Source organism: Aphelocoma coerulescens, chromosome 3, assembly GCF_041296385.1.
Source record: "Aphelocoma coerulescens isolate FSJ_1873_10779 chromosome 3, UR_Acoe_1.0, whole genome shotgun sequence".
Taxonomy (NCBI): domain Eukaryota; kingdom Metazoa; phylum Chordata; class Aves; order Passeriformes; family Corvidae; genus Aphelocoma; species Aphelocoma coerulescens.
The window spans coordinates 124,465,504-124,488,018 of record NC_091016.1 but is presented as its reverse complement, the minus strand read 5'-3'; the positions used below and the strand labels follow the sequence as shown (position 1 = coordinate 124,488,018).

General features: G+C 63.7%; 1 protein-coding gene across 1 annotated transcript in view; it reads left to right on the top strand.

The window, feature by feature from the left end:
- ADCY3 (adenylate cyclase 3) overlaps positions 1-22,515 on the top strand; it is a 39,727-nt gene that overhangs the window by 14,122 nt on the left and 3,090 nt on the right. Inside the window, exons 3-17 of the mRNA XM_069011881.1 lie at positions 6,618-6,748; positions 7,015-7,126; positions 7,380-7,507; positions 9,910-10,068; positions 10,163-10,325; positions 12,838-12,987; positions 13,077-13,219; positions 13,291-13,452; positions 13,542-13,629; positions 13,716-13,832; positions 15,475-15,734; positions 15,823-15,904; positions 16,897-17,055; positions 17,276-17,422; positions 17,533-17,646. Of these exons, the coding sequence (XP_068867982.1) occupies positions 6,618-6,748; positions 7,015-7,126; positions 7,380-7,507; positions 9,910-10,068; positions 10,163-10,325; positions 12,838-12,987; positions 13,077-13,219; positions 13,291-13,452; positions 13,542-13,629; positions 13,716-13,832; positions 15,475-15,734; positions 15,823-15,904; positions 16,897-17,055; positions 17,276-17,422; positions 17,533-17,646 (2,115 nt within the window). The remainder of the gene's footprint in view (positions 1-6,617; positions 6,749-7,014; positions 7,127-7,379; positions 7,508-9,909; positions 10,069-10,162; positions 10,326-12,837; positions 12,988-13,076; positions 13,220-13,290; positions 13,453-13,541; positions 13,630-13,715; positions 13,833-15,474; positions 15,735-15,822; positions 15,905-16,896; positions 17,056-17,275; positions 17,423-17,532; positions 17,647-22,515) is intronic.

Genomic DNA, 22,515 nt, shown 5'->3' with positions numbered 1-22,515 from the left:
GAATGGGGCTGGGAATGGGGGTGGGAATGGGGCCGGGAATGGGGTGGGAATGGGGACGGGAATGGGGCTGGGAATGGGGCTGGGAATGGGGTGGGAATGGGGTAGGAATGGGGGTGGGAATGGGGTGGGAACGGGGCCGGGAATGGGGCTGGGAATGGGGCTGGGAATGGGATGGGAATGGGGGTGGGAATGGGGGTGGGAATGGGATGGGAATGGGGATGGGAATGGGATGGGAATGGGGATGGGAATGGGGGTGGGAATGGGGGTGGGAATGGGGGTGGGAATGGGGGTGGGAATGGGGTGGGAATGGGCAGGGAATGGGGGTGGGAATGGGGGTGGGAATAGGGTGGGAATGGGGCTGGGAATGGGGCAGGGAATGGGGGTGGGAATGGGAATGGGGTGGGAATGGGGATGGGAATGGGGACGGGAACGGGAACGGGGCCAGGAATGGGGCTGGGAATGAGGGTGGGAATGGGGCTGGGAATGGGGGTGGGAATGGGGGTGGGAATGGGGGTGGGAATGGGGGTGGGAATGGGGGTGGGAATGGGGTGGGAATGGGGCTGGGAATGAGGGTGGGAATGGGGCTGGGAATGGGGATGGGAATGGGGGTGGGAATGGGGTGGGAATGGGGGTGGGAATGGGAGTGGGAATGGGGTGGGAATGGGGCCAGGAATGGGGCAGGGAATGGGCTGGGAATGGGGGTGGGAATGGGGCAGGGAATGGGGATGGGAATGGGGGTGGGAATGGGGCAGGGAATGGGGATGGGAATGGGGTGGGAATGGGGTGGGAATGGGGCAGGGAATGGGGTAGGAATGGGGGTGGGGATGGGGTGGGAATGGGGATGGGAACGGGGACGGGAACGGGAACGGGGCCAGGAATGGGGCTGGGAATGAGGGTGGGAATGGGGCTGGGAATGGGGCTGGGAATGGGGGTGGGAATGGGGGTGGGAATGGGGGTGGGAATGGGGTGGGAATGGGGCAGGGAATGGGGTAGGAATGGGGCAGGGAATGGGGGTGGGAATGGGTGTGGGAATGGGGGTGGGAATGGGGTGGGAATGGGGGTGGGAATGGGGTGGGAATGGGGGTGGGAATGGGGTGGGAATGGGGATGGGAATGGGGCTGGGAATGGGGGTGGGAATGGGGGTGGGAATGGGAGTGGGAATGGGGGTGGGAATGGGGTGGGAATGGGGGTGGGAATGGGATGGGAATGGGGATGGGAATGGGATGGGAATGGGGGTGGGAATGGGGGTGGGAATGGGGGTGGGAATGGGGTGGGAATGGGGCCAGGAATGGGGCAGGGAATGGGGGTGGGAATGGGGACGGGAATGGGGCCAGGAATGGGCCTGGGATACCTGACGGAATTTTGGGATCGTGGGGAGAGGTGGGAGCAGGGTGCCAGGTGGGAATGGGATTTCTGGTTGGCCAGGATTGGGGGTGCCCAGGTATTCCAGGAGTATCCTGCCGTGGGCACTTCCGTGGGGTCACAGTCCCTGGGAATGGTCACTCAGCTGCTCCCAGTCCCTGGGAATGGTCACTCAGCTGCTCCCAGTCCCCTGGGAATGGTCACTCAGCCGCTCCCAGTCCCTGGGAATGGTCACTCAGCTGCTCCCAGTCCCCTGGGAATGGTCACTCAGCCGCTCCCTGTGCCCTGGAATGGTCACTCAGCCACACCCAGTCCCTGGGAATGGTCACTCAGCCGCTCCCAGTCCCTGGGAATGGTCACTCAGCTGCTCCCAGTCCCCTGGGAATGGTCACTCAGCCGCTCCCTGTGCCCTGGAATGGTCACTCAGCCACACCCAGTCCCTGGGAATGGTCACTCAGCCGCTCCCAGTCCCTGGGAATGGTCACTCAGCTGCTCCCAGTCCCCTGGGAATGGTCACTCAGCCGCTCCCAGTCCCTGGGAATGGTCACTCAGCTGCTCCCAGTCCCCTGGGAATGGTCACTCAGCCGCTCCCAGTCCCTGGGAATGGTCACTCAGCCGCTCCCAGTCCCTGGGAATGGTCACTCAGCCGCTCCCAGTCCCTGGGAATGGTCACTCAGCCGCTCCCAGTCCCCTGGGAATGGTCACTCAGCCACTCCCTGTCCCTGGGAATGGTCACTCAGCGGGTCCCAGTCCCTGGGAATGGTCACTCAGCCGCTCCCAGTCCCTGGGAATGGTCACTCAGCGGGTCCCAGTCCCCTGGAATGGTCACTCAGCGGGTCCCAGTCCCTGGGAATGGTCACTCAGCTGCTCCCAGTCCCTGGGAATGGTCACTCAGCCGCTCCCTGTGCCCTGGAATGGTCACTCAGCTGCTCCCAGTCCCTGGGAATGGTCACTCAGCCACTCCCTGTGCCCTGGAATGGTCACTCAGCCGCTCCCAGTCCCTGGGAATGGTCACTCAGCGGGTCCCAGTCACTGGGAATGGTCACTCAGCGGGTCCCAGTCCCTGGGAATGGTCACTCAGCCGCTCCCAGTCCCTGGGAATGGTCACTCAGCCGCTCCCAGTCCCCTGGGAATGGTCACTCAGCCGCTCCCAGTCCCCTGGGAATGGTCACTCAGCTGCTCCCTGTGCCCTGGAATGGTCACTCAGCCGCTCCCAGTCCCTGGGAATGGTCACTCAGCTGCTCCCAGTCCCCTGGGAATGGTCACTCAGCCGCTCCCAGTCCCTGGGAATGGTCACTCAGCTGCTCCCAGTCCCTGGGAATGGTCACTCAGCTGCTCCCAGTCCCCTGGGAATGGTCACTCAGCCGCTCCCAGTCCCTGGGAATGGTCACTCAGCTGCTCCCAGTCCCTGGGAATGGTCACTCAGCTGCTCCCAGTCCCCTGGGAATGGTCACTCAGCCGCTCCCTGTGCCCTGGAATGGTCACTCAGCCACACCCAGTCCCTGGGAATGGTCACTCAGCCGCTCCCAGTCCCTGGGAATGGTCACTCAGCTGCTCCCAGTCCCCTGGGAATGGTCACTCAGCCGCTCCCTGTGCCCTGGAATGGTCACTCAGCCGCTCCCAGTCCCTGGGAATGGTCACTCAGCCGCTCCCAGTCCCTGGGAATGGTCACTCAGCCGCTCCCAGTCCCTGGGAATGGTCACTCAGCTGCTCCCAGTCCCCTGGGAATGGTCACTCAGCCGCTCCCAGTCCCTGGGAATGGTCACTCAGCTGCTCCCAGTCCCCTGGGAATGGTCACTCAGCCGCTCCCAGTCCCTGGGAATGGTCACTCAGCCGCTCCCAGTCCCCTGGGAATGGTCACTCAGCCGCTCCCAGTCCCTGGGAATGGTCACTCAGCCGCTCCCAGTCCCCTGGGAATGGTCACTCAGCCACTCCCTGTCCCTGGGAATGGTCACTCAGCGGGTCCCAGTCCCTGGGAATGGTCACTCAGCCGCTCCCAGTCCCTGGGAATGGTCACTCAGCGGGTCCCAGTCCCCTGGAATGGTCACTCAGCGGGTCCCAGTCCCTGGGAATGGTCACTCAGCTGCTCCCAGTCCCTGGGAATGGTCACTCAGCCGCTCCCTGTGCCCTGGAATGGTCACTCAGCTGCTCCCAGTCCCTGGGAATGGTCACTCAGCCACTCCCTGTGCCCTGGAATGGTCACTCAGCCGCTCCCAGTCCCTGGGAATGGTCACTCAGCGGGTCCCAGTCACTGGGAATGGTCACTCAGCGGGTCCCAGTCCCTGGGAATGGTCACTCAGCCGCTCCCAGTCCCCTGGGAATGGTCACTCAGCCGCTCCCAGTCCCCTGGGAATGGTCACTCAGCTGCTCCCTGTGCCCTGGAATGGTCACTCAGCTGCTCCCAGTCCCTGGGAATGGTCACTCAGCGGGTCCCAGTCCCTGGGAATGGTCACTCAGCGGGTCCCAGTCCCTGGGAATGGTCACTCAGCCGCTCCCAGTCCCTGGGAATGGTCACTCAGCCGCTCCCAGTCCCCTGGAATGGTCACTCAGCCGCTCCCTGTGCCCATCCATTCCCATCCCTGGCCCCGGGCTCGGCTGCCGGGCACATTCCCATGGGATGCTCCCGTGGGTTGGCTGTTGGTGCCCGGGCACATTCCCATGGGATGCTCCCGTGGGTTGGCTGTGGGTGCCCGGGCACATTCCCATGGGATGCTCCCGTGGGTTGGCTGTGGGTGCCCGGGCACATTCCCATGGGATGTTCCCGTGGGTTGGCTGTTGGTGCCCGGGCACATTCCCATGGGATGTTCCCGTGGGTTGGCTGTTGGTGGCCGGGCACATTCCCATGGGATGTTCCCGTGGGTTGGCTGTTGGTGGCCGGGCACATTCCCATGGGATGCTCCCGTGGGTTGGCTGTGGGTGCCTGGGCACATTCCCATGGGATGCTCCCATGGATCGGCTGTTGGTGCTCCGGGCCCTCCGCGGGAAGGGGCTGCGGCACCGGGGCTGAGCCCGGCCCGGGGCTGCGGAAGGCGGGATCGGGGCAGGGAGCGATGCCGGAGCGGGATCCACCGCGCTTCCCGCCGGGATTCCAGTGGGACCGGGACCGCAGAGCTGGGAAGGGCCGGGAAGCTCCTCCTGGGAATGGGGACAGGGACGTGGGGCCGTTCCTGCGGCAACGGCGCTGCCGCGCTCCCGCATTCCCAGGGGAAGGTCCCGCATTCCCGGGGACAGGTCCCGCATTCCCAGGGGAAGGTCCCGCATTCCCGGGGACAGGTCCCGCATTCCCAGGGGAAGGTCCCGCATTCCCGGGGACAGGTCCCGCATTCCCAGGGGAAGGTCCGCCTCCTCATCCGAGTTCCTGGTATTTAATGGAAATTCCCACGTGGAGCCGGGTGCATCCATCCCTGATCCGGGCAGATCCATCCCTGCTCCATCCCTGCTCCATCCCTGCTCCATCCCTGCTCCAGGCGGATCCATCCCTGCTCCATCCCTGCTCCATCCCTGCTCCAGGCTGATCCATCCCTGCTCCATCCCTGCTCCATCCCTGCTCCATCCCTGCTCCATCCCTGATCCGGGTGGATCCATCCCTGCTCCATCCCTGCCCCCAGCCCATCCATCCCTGCTCCAGACACATCCATCCCTGCTCCATCTCTGATCCGGGTGGATCCATCCCTGCTCCATCCCTGCTCCATCCCTGCTCCATCCCTGCTCCCAGCACATCCATCCCTGCTCCATCTCTGATCCAGGCTGATCCATCCCTGCTCCATCCCTGCTCCATCCCTGCTCCATCCCTGCTCCAGGCTGATCCATCCCTGCTCCATCCCTGCTCCATCCCTGCTCCATCCCTGCTCCATCCCTGATCCGGGTGGATCCATCCCTGCTCCATCCCTGCCCCCAGCCCATCCATCCCTGCTCCAGACACATCCATCCCTGCTCCATCCCTGCTCCAGGCACATCCATCCCTGCTCCATCTCTGATCCGGGTGGATCCATCCCTGCTCCATCCCTGCTCCATCCCTGCTCCATCCCTGCTCCCAGCACATCCATCCCTGCTCCATCTCTGATCCAGGCTGATCCATCCCTGCTCCATCCCTGCTCCATCCCTGCTCCATCCCTGCTCCAGGCTGATCCATCCCTGCTCCATCCCTGCTCCATCCCTGCTCCATCCCTGCTCCAGGCTGATCCATCCCTGCTCCATCCCTGCTCCCAGCCCATCCATCCCAGCTCCAGGCACATCCATCCCTGCTCCATCCCTGATCTGGGCGGATCCATCCCTGCTCCATCCCTGCTCCATCCCTGATCCAGGCTGATCCATCCCTGCTCCCAGCACATCCATCCCTGCTCCATCCCTGCTCCATCCCTGCTCCATCCCTGCTCCCAGCACATCCATCCCTACTCCATCCCTGCTCCAGGCAGATCCATCCCTGCTCCATCCCTGATCCGGGCAGATCCATCCCTGCTCCATCCCTGCTCCGGCCCCACAGGGGCAGCACCAGGCGCGGTGTCTCCGAGCGGGGCTGATCCTCTTGGTTGAATCTCACATGTGGATGTGGAATTTGGGATTTGGGATGGGATTCAGGATACCCACAGTGCTTTTCGCTCGATGGATCCTCCCTGGAATGTTTTAATCCTGGTCCATTCCCTGGAGCAGCTTTCAGGGATCCTGAGGGACCCTGGTGCAGATCCCGAGGTCGCTCCCAGTGCTGTGTCCCGGGATTATTCGAATCATGGGATCCCAGAATGCTTTGGGTGGGATCCATGGAGCTTCAATCCCATCCCATTCCAAGGCCGGCACCTCCCCCGATGATCCCAGGCTGCTCCAGCCTTTCCTTGGGCACTGCCAGGGATCCGGGCATTCCCTGGGAATTCCAGCCCAGCCGGGAATTCCTTCCCAAGATCCCAGCCCGAGCTCCCCTTTCCCACTGGGAAGCCATTCCCTGCCTCCTGCCCCTCCATCCCAAATCCCAGCTCTCCTGGAGCCCCTTTAAGCTTGGGAAGCGGCTCCAAGGATTCCCTGGAGCTCAGGGTTTTCCTTGGAGCTGCATCCCACGGGATTTTCCTGCTGGAAACCCCAGCCTGGGGCTCCCGAGGATCCCGGAACAGTTTGGGTGGGAAGGGACCTGAAATCCCATCCCATTCCAACCCCAACACCTCCCACGATCCCAGGGTTCTCCAAGCCCCACCCAGCCTTCCCCTGGGCACAGAGCAGCCCCTCGGCTCCGTGCCGCATTCCGACCGTTCCCGGAATTCCCACAGGAGCGCCTGATGCTCTCCATCCTTCCCAAGCACGTGGCCGACGAGATGCTGAAGGACATGAAGAAGGACCCGAGCCAGAAGGAGCTGCAGCAGTTCAACACCATGTACATGTACCGGCACGAGAACGTCAGGTGGGGCCATTCCACATGGAGAACATTCCCAGAAAACCGGGAAAGATTCCCAAAACTCCCGGCTTTGCCGTCCTGGCTGGGAAAAAAAAAAAAAGAGGAATTGTTGATGGCCAAGCCAACGGGAAACCTCCCCGAGCGCGACTCGGAGCGTTGCTCCGAGCCGAGTTTGTAGAGCGTCGTTGTTGCCGTATCCGAGGTTTTTTTTTTTTTTTGGGAAAGTGGGGATGGGAAAGTTGGGATTGAGGCGCCGGGTGTTGTTCCCGCAGCATCCTGTTCGCGGATATCGTGGGATTCACGCAGCTCTCCTCGTCCTGCAGCGCCCAGGAGCTGGTGAAGCTCCTCAACGAGCTCTTCGCGCGCTTCGACAAACTGGCGGCCGTGAGTGCTTCCCGGAATTCCCGGAATTCCCAAAAATCCGCCGTCCCGGGGTGGGGATGAGGAGGTTGAAGTGTGTGGGATGCCAGAGGTGCCCTGCCCTGATTGCCGGGAAAGGGGTCGGGAGAGGCGGGGAGGGGACGGAAAATCCGAGGGTTTGCGTTCCTGCCGGATGTCGGAGATTCCGCGGGCTGGGAATGGGGATGGGGGTGGAGCGGGAGCCGCGGGATCACCGGGATGCCGCCGTTATTCCCAGAAACACCACCAGCTGCGGATCAAGATCCTGGGAGACTGCTACTACTGCATCTGCGGGCTGCCGGAATTCCGGGAGGACCACGCCGTGTGCTCCATCCGCATGGGGCTGGCCATGGTGGAGGCCATCTCGTACGGCAGGGCGGGAGCGGGAACGGGAGTGGGAATGGGGGTGGGAGTGGGGATGGGATGGGGATGGGAGAGGGATGGGAGTGGGGGTGGAAATGGGAATGGGGACAGGAGTGGGAGTGGGAATGGGGATGGGGATGGGGATGAGAATGGGAATGGGGATGGGGATGGGGATGAGGATGGGAGTGGGATGGGAGTGGGATGGGAGTGGGGGTGGGAATGGGGATGGGAGTGGGATGGGAGTGGGGTGGGAATGGGAGTGAGAATGGGGGTGGGAGTGGGAATGGGAGTGGGGATGGGAATGGGATGGGAATGGGAATGGGAGTGGGAATGGGGATGGGGTGGGAGTGGGGATGGGGTGGGAATGGGGTGGGAATGGGGATGGGAATGGGGTGGGAGTGGGGATGGGGATGGGAATGGGGATGGGGATGGGAGTGGGAATGGGAATGGGGATGGGGATGGGAGTGGCGCTGGGAATGGGGATGGGGATGGGAATGGGAGTGGGAATGGGAGCAGGGATGGGGGTGGGAATGGAATGGGAATGGAAGTGGGAATGGGAATGGGGATGGGAACAGGAGCAGGAATGGGAACACAAACAGAAATAGGAACAGGAATGGGAACGGGAATGGGAATGGGCTTGGGGGTGATCATTGATGCCGGGGTTGGAATGAATTAAACCCCGGAGGGCGATCGGTGACGATGGAGGCTGGGCTGGGCTGGGGCCGGAGAAGGGCTGGGAACAGGAATGGGAGCTGGAATGGGAACAGGAACAGGAATGGAGATGGGAACGGGAATGGGAACTGGAATGGGAACAGGAAGGGGAATGGAGATGGGAATGGGAATGGGAGCTGGAATGGGAACGGGAACGGGAATGGAGATGGGAACGGGAATGGGAACAGGAATGGGAACAGGAACGGGAATGGAGATGGGAATGGGAATGGGAACGGGAATGGGAACAGGAACGGGAATGGAGATGGGAATGGGAATGGGAGCTGGAATGGGAACGGGAACGGGAATGGAGATGGGAACGGGAATGGGAGCTGGAATGGGAATGGGAACAGGAAGGGGAATGGAGATGGGAACGGGAATGGGATCTGGAATGGGAATGGGAACAGGAAGGGGAATGGAGATGGGAACGGGAATGGGAACAGGAACGGGGAATGGAAATGGGAACAAGAATGGGAACGGGAATGGGAATGGGAGCGGGGGATGGTAAACGATGGTGGGGCTGCAGTGAATTAAAACACGGAGGGCGATCGGGGACAGCGGGGGTTGGGCTGGGCTGAGGCCGGAGAAGGGCCGTGTTCCCTGAGGATTCCCCACGGATTCCCCACGGATTCCCCACGGATTCTCCGCATTCCCCGCGTATTCCCCACGTTCCCCGCCGATGCCCCACGTTCCCCGCGGATTCCCCGCATTGCCCGCGGATTCCCCATGGATTCCCTGGATTGCCCATGGATTCCCCACATCCCCCGCCGATTCCCCACATTCCTCACGGATTCCCCACATTCCCTGCGGATTCTCCGCATTCCCCATGGATTCTCCACATTCCCCGTGGATTCCCTGTGGATTCTCCGCATTCCCTGTGGATTCCCCATATTCCCAGATTCCCCACATTCCCTGAAGATTCCCCGTGGATTCCCTGCCGATTCCCCACATTCCCCGTGGATTCCCCGCATTCCCCGTGGATTCCCCACATTCCCCGTGGATTCCCTGCGGATTCCCACATTCCCCGCGGGTTCCCCACATTCCCCGCTGATTCCCCACATTCCCCACATTCCCTGCGGATTCCCCACATTCCCCGTGGATTCCCTGCGGATTCCCACATTCCCCGCGGGTTCCCCACATTCCCCGCCGATTCCCCACATTCCCCACATTCCCCGCCGATTCCCTGCATTCCCCGTGGATTCCCTGTGGATTCCCCACATTCCCTGCTGACTCCCCACATTCCCCACGGATTCCCCGCCGATTCCCCACATTCCCCGTGGATTCGCTGTGGGTTCCCTGCATTCCCCGCCGATTCCCCACATTCCCCACATTCCCTGCCGATTCCCCGCATTCCCCGTGGATTCCCTGCGGATCCCCCACATTCCCCGCCGATTCCCCACACTCCCCGTGGATTCGCTGCGGGTTCCCCACATTCCCCGCCGATTCCCCACATTCCTCACATTCCCCGCCGATTCCCCGCATTCCCCGCCGATTCCCTGCGGATTCCCCACATTCCCCGCCGATTCCCCACATTCCCCGCTGATTCCCTGTGGATTCCCCACATTCCCCGCCGATTCCCCGCACTCCCCGCCGATTCCCTGCGGATTCCCCGCATTCCCCGCCGATTCCCCGCCGATTCCCCACGTTCCCCGCGGGTTCCCGGCGTTCCCCGCGGATGTTCCGTGTCCCCGCCGCAGCTCGGTGCGGGAGCAGACGCGCACGGCGGTGGACATGCGCGTGGGGGTGCACAGCGGCACCGTGCTGGGCGGCGTGCTGGGCCAGAAGCGCTGGCAGTACGACGTCTGGTCCACCGACGTCACCGTGGCCAACAAGATGGAGGCGGGCGGCATTCCCGGGTGAGCCCCCCCCCCCCCCGGCCGGGCCGCGACGGACTGGCCCCGGCGGCCGAGGTGGTGCCGCTGGCCGAGGTGACGCCGGTGGCCCCGGCAGGCGGGTGCACATCTCGCAGAGCACCAGGGACTGCCTGAAGGGCGAGTTCGAGCTGGAGCCGGGCGAGGGCGGCTCCCGCTGCGAGTACCTGCGGGAGAAGGGCATCGTCACCTACCTCGTGGTGGTCCCCAAGCAGCCCCTGCGACACGGCATCAACGGCGTGGTGAGTGGCACGGGGGGCACCCAGGGTGACCATGTCACTGGCCTCGTCCCATGGTGTGGTGGGTGGGACTGGGGGCACTGGGGACACTGGGAGCACTGGGGACACCCAAGGTGACCATGTCACTGACCATATCCCATGGTGTGGTGGGTGGGATGGGGACACTGGGGACACTGGGGACACTGGGGACACCTGGGTGACCATGTCACTGACCTTGTCCCATGGTGTGGTGAGTGGCACTGGGGACACTGGGGACACTGGGGGCACCCAGGGTGACCATGTCACTGGCCTTGTCCCATGGCGTGGTGGGTGGCACTGGGGACACCCAAGGTGGCCATGTCCCACCACAGAAGCTGTCACTGTGTCCCATGGCGTGGTGGGTGGCACTGGGGGCACTGGGGACACTGGGGGCACCCAGAGTGACCATGTCACTGGCCTTGTCCCATAGCGTGGTGGGTGGCACTGGGGACACTGGGGACACTGGGGACACCTGGGTGACCATGTCACTGACCTTGTCCCATGGCGTGGTGGGTGGCACTGGGGGAACTGGGAGCACTGGTGGCACTGGGGACACTGGGGACACCCAGAGTGACCATGTCACTGGCCTCGTCCCATAGCGTGGTGGGTGGCACTGGGGACACTGGGGACACTGGGAGCACTGGGGACACCCAAGGTGACCATGTCACTGACCATATCCCATGGCGTGGTGGGTGGCACTGGGGACACGGGGGACACTGGGGACGCTGGGGACACCTGGGTGACCATGTCACTGGCCTTGTCCCATGGCGTGGTGGGTGGGATGGGGACACTGGGGACACTGGGAGCACTGGGGACACTGGGGATACTGGTGGCACTGGGGGCACTGGGGACACCTGGGTGACCATGTCACTGACCTTGTCCCATGGTGTGGTGAGTGGCACTGGGGACACCCAGAGTGACCATGTCACTGGCCTCGTCCCATGGCGTGGTGGGTGGCACTGGGGATACCGGGGACACTGGGGATGCTGGGGACACCCAGAGTGACCATGTCACTGACCATATCCCATGGCGTGGTGAGTGGCACTGGGGGCACCCAGAGTGACCATGTCACTGGCCTCGTCCCATAGCGTGGTGGGTGGCACTGGGGACACTGGGGACACTGGGAGCACTGGGGACACCCAAGGTGACCATGTCACTGACCATATCCCATGGCGTGGTGAGTGGCACTGGGGACACTGGGGACACGGGGGACACTGGGGACACCCAGGGTGACCATGTCACTGGCCTTGTCCCATGGCGTGGTGGGTGGCACTGGGGACACCCAAGGTAGCCATGTCCCACCACAGAAGCTGTCACTGTGTCCCATGGCGTGGTGAGTGGCACTGGGGACACCCAGAGTGACCATGTCACTGGCCTCGTCCCATAGCGTGGTGGGTGGCACTGGGGACACTGGGGACACGGGGGACGCTGGGGACACCTGGGTGACCATGTCACTGACCTTGTCCCATGGCGTGGTGGGTGGCACTGGGGGCACCCAGAGTGACTATGTCACTGGCCTTGTCCCATGGTGTGGTGGGTGGCACTGGGGATACTGGGGACACCTGGGTGACCATGTCACTGACCTTGTCCCATGGCGTGGTGGGTGGCACTGGGGACACTGGGGACACTGGGGGCACCCAGAGTGACCATGTCACTGGCCTTGTCCCATGGTGTGGTGGGTGGGATGGGGACACTGGGGACACTGGGGACACCCAGAGTGACCATGTCACTGGCCTTGTCCCATGGTGTGGTGGGTGGGATGGGGACACTGGGGACACTGGGAGCACTGGGGACACTGGGGATACTGGTGGCACTGGGGGCACTGGGGACACCTGGGTGACCATGTCACTGGCCTTGTCCCATGGTGTGGTGAGTGGCACTGGGGACACCCAGAGTGACCACGTCACTGGCCTCGTCCCATGGCGTGGTGGGTGGCACTGGGGACACTGGGGACACGGGGGACACTGGGGACACCCAGAGTGACCATGTCACTGACCTTGTCCCATGGTGTGGTGGGTGGCACTGGGGACACCCAAGGTGGCCATGTCCCACCACAGAAGCTGTCACTGTGTCCCATGGCGTGGTGGGTGGCACTGGGGGCACTGGGGACACTGGGGGCACCCAGAGTGACCATGTCACTGGCCTCGTCCCATAGCGTGGTGAGTGGCACTGGGGACACTGGGGACACTGGGAGCACTGGGGACACCCAAGGTGACCATGTCACTGACCATATCCCATGGCGTGGTGAGTGGCACTGGGGACACGGGGGACACTGGGGACACCCAAGGTGACCATGTCACTGACCTTGTCCCATGGCGTGGTGAGTGGCACTGGGGGCACTGGGGACACTGGGGCCACTGGGGTGTGGGGACGCCCAGGGTGACCAGGTCCGAGCACAGCAGCTGTCGCTGGCCTCTTCCCATGGCGTGCTGAGTGCCGGTGGCACCGGTGGCGCTGGGGACACGGGGACACCCACCGTGCCCGTGTCCCCCCGCAGAAGCTGTCGCTGACCTCGTCCCACGGCGTGTCCCCACCGCCGGTCCCCAGCACGGAGCGCAACGGGAGCCTCAGCCTGAGCCCGGAGGATCCCGAGGATCCCGAGGCGGGGAGGAGGAATTCCCTGGAGCTCGGCGACGAGGACGGAGAGGTACAGCCCGTTCCCAGAATTCCCGCCCCGTGCAGAGCTGCCGCCCGCCGCGCCCCGGCGCGCCCACGGCGACCCTCTCGGCATTCCAGGCGGTGAATCCGTCCTTCCCCAACCCACGGCGGCGGCTGCGGCTGCGGGACCTGGCGGAGCGCGTGGCGGGCGCGGCGCAGAACGAGCAGGAGCTCAACCAGCTGCTGAACGAGGCCCTGCTGGAGCGCGAGTCCATCCAGGCGTGAGTGCTCCCGGCGCTTCCCCGGCGCCTCCCCGGCGCTTGCCGGCGCTGACGGGCGCCGCGTCCGGCAGGCTCAAGGGCAAGAGCACCTTCCGGCTCTCCATGCGCTTCATCGACCCCGACATGGAGACGCGCTACTCCGTGGAGAAGGAGAAGCAGAGCGGCGCCGCCTTCAGCTGCTCCTGCGTCGTCCTCTTCTTCACCGCCCTGGTGGAGGCCGTCATCGACCCCTGGTAGGGCTGGGCAGGCCTGGGCACGGGTGGCGCCGCGCCGCGCTCGGTGCCGGAGCCTCACCGTCGGCCTCGGCGGGGCTTTTGGGCAGGTTGGTGACCAACTACGTGACCTTCGTGGTGGGGGAGGTGCTGCTGCTCGTCCTCACCCTCTGCTCCTTGGCCGCCGTCTTCCCGCGGGTGAGATGGGACGCGCCGGTCGCCCTCTGGGGACGTCCGGTGGCCGTGTCCCGCCCGCCGACCAATGCCTTGCCCGGTCCCTGCAGGTCTTCCCCAAAAAGCTGGTGGCCTTCTCCACCTGGATCGACCGCACGCGCTGGGCGCGGAACACCTGGGCCATGGCCGCCATCGCCATCGTCACCGCGGCCGACATCGTGGACATGGTGAGCCACGCGCTGGCCCGCGGGTGGCCGCCCTGTCCTCGCGCTCGCCCCGGCCTCGTGTCCCCAGCCTGGCTGCCGTGGTGGCCCGGTGGCCAACGGGACATCGGGGCCACCGTGGGGTGGTGGCTGTGAGGAGCAGCCCAGGTATTACAGCTCCATCCCCCTGGTGGCCATGGTGGCCACTGTGTTCCCCTGTCCCCAGCTCGGCCATCGTGGGGACTGCGGGGTGGTGGCCAACGGGACATCGGGGCCACTGTAGGGGGGTGGCTGTGAGGAGCAGCCCAGATATTACAGTTCATTCACCCCGGTGGCCGTAGTGGTCATGGTGGCCACCATGTCCCCAGCTTGGCTGCCACGGGGACCATCCCCAGGTGGCCAACAGGACATCGGGGCCACCTCGGGGTGGTGGCTGTGAGGAGCAGCCCAGATATTACAGTTCCATCACCCCGGTGGCCGTAGTGGTCATGGTGGCCACCATGTCCCCAGCTTGGCTGCCATGGGAACTGCAGCATAGAGACCAATGGGACATTGGGGCCACCGTGGGGTGGGGGCTGCGAGGAGCAGCCAAATACTGCAGCTCCATAGCCCTGGTGGCCATGGTGGTCATGGTGGCCACCATGTCCCCAGCTCAGCTGCCATGGGGATCACAGTAGCGCGGTGGCCAATGGGACATCAGGGCCGCCATGGGGTGGTGGCTGCGAGGAGCAGCCCAGATATTACAGCTCCATCGCCCTGGTGGCCATGGTGGCCACTATGTTCCCATGTCCCCATGTCCCCAGCTCAGCTGCCACGGGGACCATCCCCAGGTGGCCAGTGGGACATCGGGGCCACCTCAGGGTGGTGGCTGCGAGGAGCAGCCCATATATTACATCTCCATCGCCCTGGTGGCCATGGTGGCCACCATGTCCCCAGCTCAGCTGCCATGGGGACCATGGTGGCACGGTGGCCAATGGGACATCAGGGCCGCCACGGGGTGGTGGCTGCAAGGAGCAGCCCAGATATTACAGCTCCATTGCCCTGGTGGCCATGGTGGCCATGGTGGCCACCATGTCCCCAGCTCAGCTGCCACGGGGACCATGCCCAGGTGGCCAACAGGACATCGGGGCCACCATGGGGTGGTGGCTGCGAGGAGCAGCCCAGATATTACAGCTCCATCACTCTGGTGGCCATGGTGGCCACGGTGGCCACTATGTTCCCATGTCCCCATGTCCCCAGCTCAGCTGCCATGGGGACCATGCCCAGGTGGCCAGTGGGACACTGGGGCCACTTCAGGGTGGTGGCTGCGAGGAGCACCCCAGATATTACAGCTCCATCGCCCTGGTGGCCATGGTGGCCACCATGTCCCCAGCTCGGCTGCCATGGGGATCACAGTAGCGCGGTGGCCAACAGGACATTGGGGCCACCTCGGGGTGGTGGCTGTGAGGAGCAGCCCAGATATTACAGCTCCATCGCCCTGGTGGCCATAGTGGCCATGGTGGCCACCATGTCCCCAGCTCAGCTGCCATGGGGACCATGCCCAGGTGGCCAGTGGGACATCGGGGCCACCGTGGGGTGGTGGCTGCGAGGAGCAGCCCAGATATTACAGCTCCATCGCCCTGGTGGCCACCGCGTCCCCGTGCTGACCCCACCCTCCCGTCCCCAGCTCGGCTGCCGGCGCGACCGCGGGCCGGCCACCAACGGGACGTCGGGGCCGCCGCGGGGCGGTGGCTGTGCGGAGCAGCCCAAGTACTACAGCTACATCGCCCTGCTGGCCCTGGTGGCCACCGTGATGCTGGTCCAGGTGAGCCACATGGTCAAGCTGACCCTCATGGTGCTCATCACCGCCGCCACCGGCGCCGTCAACTTCTCCGCCTGGGAGCCCATCTTCGACCAGTACGACCGGCGGCGGGGCCAGCACAGCTCGTAAGGGGGGCCGGGAGGGGCCGGGAGGGGCCGGGAGGGGCCGGGGCCGGGCCTGGAGCCCCTCCGGCTGTGCCGTGGCTGCCGGCAGGTCCGTGCTGGTCCCCTCCAAGTATTCCATGACCGCCATGATCTTCGTGGTGATGCTCAGCTTCTACTACTTCTCCCGGCACGTGAGTGGCTGCCGAGGTCCCTGCCCTGCCCTTTTCCTGCCCTGCCCTTCCCTTTTCCTCCTTTTCCCTGCCCTTTTCCTTCCTTTTCCCTTGCCCTTTTCCTTCCTTTTCCCTTCCCCTTCCCCTTCCCCTTCCCTCCCCTTCCCTTTCCTTTCCTTTCCTTTCCTTTCCTTTCCTTTCCTTTCCTTTCCTTTCCTTTCCTTTCCTTTCCTTTCCTTTCCTTTCCTTTCCTTTCCTTTCCTTTCCTTTCCTTTCCTTTCCTTTCCTTTCCTTTCCTTTCCTTTCCTTTCCTTTCCTTCCCTTCCCTTCCCTTCCCTTCCCTTCCCTTCCCTTCCCTTCCCTTCCCTTCCCTTCCCTTCCCTTCCCTTCCCTTCCCTTCCCTTCCCTTCCCTTCCCTTCCCTTCCCTTCCCTTCCCTTCCCTTCCCTTCCCTTCCCTTCCCTTCCCTTCCCTTCCCTTCCCTTCCCTTCCCTTCCCTTCCCTTCCCTTCCCTTCCCTTTTCCCTTCCCTTCCCTTTTCCCTTCCCTTCCCTTTTCCCTTCCCTTCCCTTTTCCCTTCCCTTCCCTTTTCCCTTCCCTTCCCTTTTCCCTTCCCTTTTCCCTTCCCTTCCCCCTTCCCTTTTCCTTTCCCTTCCCTTTTCCCTTCCCTTTTCCCATCCCTTCCCTAAATCCCTTCCCTAAATCCCTTCCCTTCCCCGATTCCTTGGAAGCTCCACGATCCCAGGATTTATCCCAGGCCCATCCCCAGCATCTCCATCTCCTCTCCAAGGAAACCCCCCAAGGTTTTTCCAGCCCCCCCCCCACCCCAAATCCGGGAACGTCCCCATCCCATTCCATTCCCAACGCGGCCGTGAGGCTCCCGCTCCCACCTCGGAGCCGTTCTCATCCCGAATTACGGCTTCACCTCATCCCAAACCCTTCTCCCACGCTGTCCCCGTGATCCCAGCGCGGGTGGAACTGGGAACGCAGCCGCATTCCCACCATGAATTCCCAGGTGGAAAAGCTGGCCAGGACCCTTTTCCTGTGGAAGATCGACGTCCACGACCAGAAGGAGCGCGTGTCCGAGATGCGCCGCTGGAACGAGGCCCTGGTGGCCAACATGCTCCCGGAGCACGTGGCCCGCCACTTCCTGGGCTCCAAAAAGCGGGATGAGGTCGGTATTCCCACATTCCCGGGCTCTTCCCACCTCCAGATCCAACGGTTTCGCCATAAACTCCGGATGAGCGCCTTTGGGGAGGAGCCGCGGATGGGTTGGGATTTGCCGGAGGCGCCGGCGCGCTCCGTGGGCGCGTTGCCGGCTGTCGGGGACGTTCCCGCCGCGCTTCCGTGGGCACGTTCCCGGCTGCCGGCCACATTCCCGGCGCGTTTCCCAGGAGCTGTACAGCCAAACCTACGAGGAGATCGGCGTCATGTTCGCCTCCCTTCCCAACTTCGCCGACTTCTACACGGAGGAGAGCATCAACAACGGCGGCATCGAGTGCCTGCGCTTCCTCAACGAGATCATCTCCGACTTCGACGCGGTGAGCTGAGGCGGGATCCACCGCGGGAATTCCCCGCCGTTCATCCCGACGTTCCCGTCCCGCTCCCGCCGGGATAGCGCCGCGATCCCGGGTTTCGTGTCCGTGCCCAGCTCCTGGACGAGCCCCAGTTCCGCTGCATCACCAAGATCAAGACCATCGGCAGTACCTACATGGCCGCCTCCGGAGTGACGCCCGACGCCGGCGCCAACGGATTCGGCGCCAAGGTCAGGGCAGGATCCGGCTGTGGGATGCTCCTGGGGATTCTGGGCTCGGTCCCTTCCTCCTTCTCCCCCTCCCCGTGTCCCCATCCCCGTGTCCCATCTCCATCTCTCCATCCCCATGTCCCACCCAGTGTCCCATCCCTGTGTCCCATCCCTGTGTCCCATCTCAGTGTCCCATCTCCATCTCTCCATCCCCGTGTCCCATCTCCATGTTCCATCCCCGTGTCCCCATCTTCGTGTCCCATCCCTGTCCTCATCCCTGCATCCCATCCCAGTGTCCCATCCCCATGTCCCATCTCTGTGTCCCATCCCAGTGTCCCATCCCCATATCCCATCCCAGTGTCCCATCCCTGTCCTCATCCCTGCATCCCATCCCCGTGTCCCATCTCCGTGTCCCATCCCCATATCCCATCCCCCTGTCCCATCCCTGGATCCCATCCCCCTGTCCCATCCCCGTGTCCCATCCCAGTGTCCCATCTCCGTGTCCCATCTCCGTGTCCCATCCCCGTGTCCCATCCCTGTGTCCCATCCCTGTCCTCATCCCTGGATCCCATCCCCATGTCCCATCCCCATGTCCCATCCCCATGTCCCATCCCGTGTCCCATCTCCATGTCCCATTGCTGTGTCCCATCCCAGTGACCCCATCCCAGTGTTCCCATCCCCGTGTTCCATCCCCATATCCCACCTCCCTGTCCCATTCCTGTGTCCCATCCCCCTGTCAACATCTCCGTGTCCCATCTCCCTGTCCCCATCCCAGTGTCCCATCTCCATGTCCCATCCCCATGTCCCATCCCCATGTCCCATCTCCGTGTCCCATCCCGTGTCCCATTCCTGTGTCCCATCTCCCTCTCCCCATCTCCATTTCCCATCCCAGTGTCCCATTCCTGTGTCCCATCTCCGTGTCCCATCTCCACGTCCCATCTCCATCTCCCCATCCCCCTGTCCCATCCCCATCTCCCATCCCCGTGTCCCATCCCCGTGTCCCATCCCCGTGTCCCATCCCCATATCCCACCTCCCTGTCCCATCCCAGTGTCCCATCTCCATCTCCCCATCCCCATGTCCCATCCCCGTGTCCCATCTCCCTGTCCCCATCCCCGTGTCCCAACTCCCTGTCCCCATCCCTGTGTCCCATCCCCATGTCCCATTCCCATGTCCCATCTCCACATCCCATCCCCGTGTCCCATCCCCGTGTCCCATCTCCCTGTCCCATCCCAGTGTCCCATCCCCCTGTCCCATCTCCGTGTCCCATCTCCGTGTCCCATCCCCGTGTCCCATCTCCGTGTCCCATCCCCGTGTCCCATCTCCCTGTCCCATCCCAGTGTCCCATCCCCCTGTCCCCATCTCTGTGTCCCATCTCCCTGTCCCCATCCCCATATCCCACCTCCCTGTCCCATCCCAGTGTCCCATCCCAGTGTCCCATCCCCCTGTCCCATCCCTGTGTCCCATCTCCGTGTCCCATCCCCGTGTCCCATCCCCGTGTCCCATCCCAGTGTCCCATCCCAGTGTCCCATCTCCGTGTCCCATCTCCGTGTCCCATCCCTGTGTCCCATCTCCGTGTCCCATCCCCGTGTCCCATCCCCGTGTCCCATCCCAGTGTCCCATCCCAGTGTCCCATCTCCGTGTCCCATCTCCGTGTCCCATCCCTGTGTCCCATCTCCGTGTCCCATCTCCGTGTCCCATCCCCGTGTCCCATCCCCGTGTCCCATCCCAGTGTCCCGTCCCCGTGTCCCATCCCAGTGTCCCATCCCAGTGTCCCATCCCTGTGTCCCATCTCCGTGTCCCATCCCCATGTCCCATCTCCCTGTCCCATCCCCATGTCCCACCTCCCTGTCCCATCCCCGTGTCCCATCTCCATCTCCCCATCCCTGTGTCCCATCCCAGTGTCCCATCTCCCTTTCCCCATCCCCGTGTCCCATCTCCCTGTCCCCATCCCTGTGTACCATCTCCGTGTCCCATTCCCATGTCCCATCTCCGTGTCCCATCCCTGTGTTCCATCCCCATATCCCACCTCCCTGTCCCATCCCCGTGTCCCATCCCCGTGTCCCATCTCCCTGTCCCATCCCAGTGTCCCATCCCAGTGTCCCATCCCCCTGTCCCCATCTCCGTGTCCCATCTCCCTGTCCCCATCCCCGTGTCCCATCCCCGTGTCCCATCCCAGTGTCCCATCCCAGTGTCCCATCCCCCTGTCCCATCTCCGTGTCCCATCTCCGTGTCCCATCTCCGTGTCCCATCCCCATGTCCCATCTCCCTGTCCCATCCCAGTGTCCCATCCCAGTGTCCCATCCCTGTGTCCCATCTCCGTGTCCCATCCCCGTGTCCCATCTCCCTGTCCCCATCCCCGTGTCCCAACTCCCTGTCCCCATCCCTGTGTCCCATCCCCATGTCCCATTCCCATGTCCCATCTCCACATCCCATCCCCGTGTCCCATCCCCGTGTCCCATCTCCCTGTCCCATCCCAGTGTCCCATCCCCCTGTCCCATCTCCGTGTCCCATCTCCGTGTCCCATCCCCGTGTCCCATCTCCGTGTCCCATCCCCGTGTCCCATCTCCCTGTCCCATCCCAGTGTCCCATCCCCGTGTCCCCATCTCTGTGTCCCATCTCCCTGTCCCCATCCCCATATCCCACCTCCCTGTCCCATCCCAGTGTCCCATCCCAGTGTCCCATCTCCGTGTCCCATCCCTGTGTCCCATCTCCGTGTCCCATCCCCGTGTCCCATCCCCGTGTCCCATCCCAGTGTCCCATCCCAGTGTCCCATCTCCGTGTCCCATCTCCGTGTCCCATCCCCGTGTCCCATCCCCGTGTCCCATCCCAGTGTCCCATCCCCGTGTCCCATCCCCGTGTCCCATCTCCGTGTCCCATCCCCGTGTCCCATCTCCCTGTCCCATCCCAGTGTCCCATCCCCCTGTCCCCATCTCTGTGTCCCATCTCCCTGTCCCCATCCCCATATCCCACCTCCCTGTCCCATCCCAGTGTCCCATCCCAGTGTCCCATCCCCCTGTCCCATCCCTGTGTCCCATCTCCGTGTCCCATCCCCGTGTCCCATCCCCGTGTCCCATCCCAGTGTCCCATCCCAGTGTCCCATCTCCGTGTCCCATCTCCGTGTCCCATCCCTGTGTCCCATCTCCGTGTCCCATCCCCGTGTCCCATCCCCGTGTCCCATCCCAGTGTCCCATCCCAGTGTCCCATCTCCGTGTCCCATCTCCGTGTCCCATCCCTGTGTCCCATCTCCGTGTCCCATCTCCGTGTCCCATCCCCGTGTCCCATCCCCGTGTCCCATCCCAGTGTCCCGTCCCCGTGTCCCATCCCAGTGTCCCATCCCAGTGTCCCATCCCTGTGTCCCATCTCCGTGTCCCATCCCCGTGTCCCATCTCCCTGTCCCATCCCCATGTCCCACCTCCCTGTCCCATCCCCGTGTCCCATCTCCATCTCCCCATCCCTGTGTCCCATCCCAGTGTCCCATCTCCCTTTCCCCATCCCCGTGTCCCATCTCCCTGTCCCCATCCCTGTGTACCATCTCCGTGTCCCATTCCCATGTCCCATCTCCGTGTCCCATCCCTGTGTTCCATCCCCATATCCCACCTCCCTGTCCCATCCCCGTGTCCCATCCCCGTGTCCCATCTCCCTGTCCCATCCCAGTGTCCCATCCCAGTGTCCCATCCCCCTGTCCCCATCTCCGTGTCCCATCTCCCTGTCCCCATCCCCGTGTCCCATCCCCGTGTCCCATCCCAGTGTCCCATCCCAGTGTCCCATCCCCCTGTCCCATCTCCGTGTCCCATCTCCGTGTCCCATCTCCGTGTCCCATCCCCATGTCCCATCTCCCTGTCCCATCCCAGTGTCCCATCCCAGTGTCCCATCCCTGTGTCCCATCTCCGTGTCCCATCCCCGTGTCCCATCTCCCTGTCCCCATCCCCGTGTCCCAACTCCCTGTCCCCATCCCTGTGTCCCATCCCCATGTCCCATTCCCATGTCCCATCTCCACATCCCATCCCCGTGTCCCATCCCCGTGTCCCATCTCCCTGTCCCATCCCAGTGTCCCATCCCCCTGTCCCATCTCCGTGTCCCATCTCCGTGTCCCATCCCCGTGTCCCATCTCCGTGTCCCATCCCCGTGTCCCATCTCCCTGTCCCATCCCAGTGTCCCATCCCCGTGTCCCCATCTCTGTGTCCCATCTCCCTGTCCCCATCCCCATATCCCACCTCCCTGTCCCATCCCAGTGTCCCATCCCAGTGTCCCATCTCCGTGTCCCATCCCTGTGTCCCATCTCCGTGTCCCATCCCCGTGTCCCATCCCCGTGTCCCATCCCAGTGTCCCATCCCAGTGTCCCATCTCCGTGTCCCATCTCCGTGTCCCATCCCCGTGTCCCATCCCCGTGTCCCATCCCAGTGTCCCATCCCCGTGTCCCATCCCCGTGTCCCATCCCAGTGTCCCATCCCCGTGTCCCATCCCAGTGTCCCATCCCAGTGTCCCATCCCTGTGTCCCATCTCCGTGTCCCATCCCCGTGTCCCATCTCCCTGTCCCATCCCCATGTCCCACCTCCCTGTCCCATCCCCGTGTCCCATCTCCATCTCCCCATCCCTGTGTCCCATCCCAGTGTCCCATCTCCCTTTCCCCATCCCCGTGTCCCATCTCCCTGTCCCCATCCCTGTGTCCCATCCCCATGTCCCATCTCCATGTCCCATCCCTGTGTTCCATCCCCATATCCCACCTCCCTGTCCCATCCCCGTGTCCCATCCCCGTGTCCCATCTCCCTGTCCCATCCCAGTGTCCCATCCCAGTGTCCCATCCCCCTGTCCCCATCTCCGTGTCCCATCTCCCTGTCCCCATCCCCGTGTCCCATCCCCGTGTCCCATCCCAGTGTCCCATCCCAGTG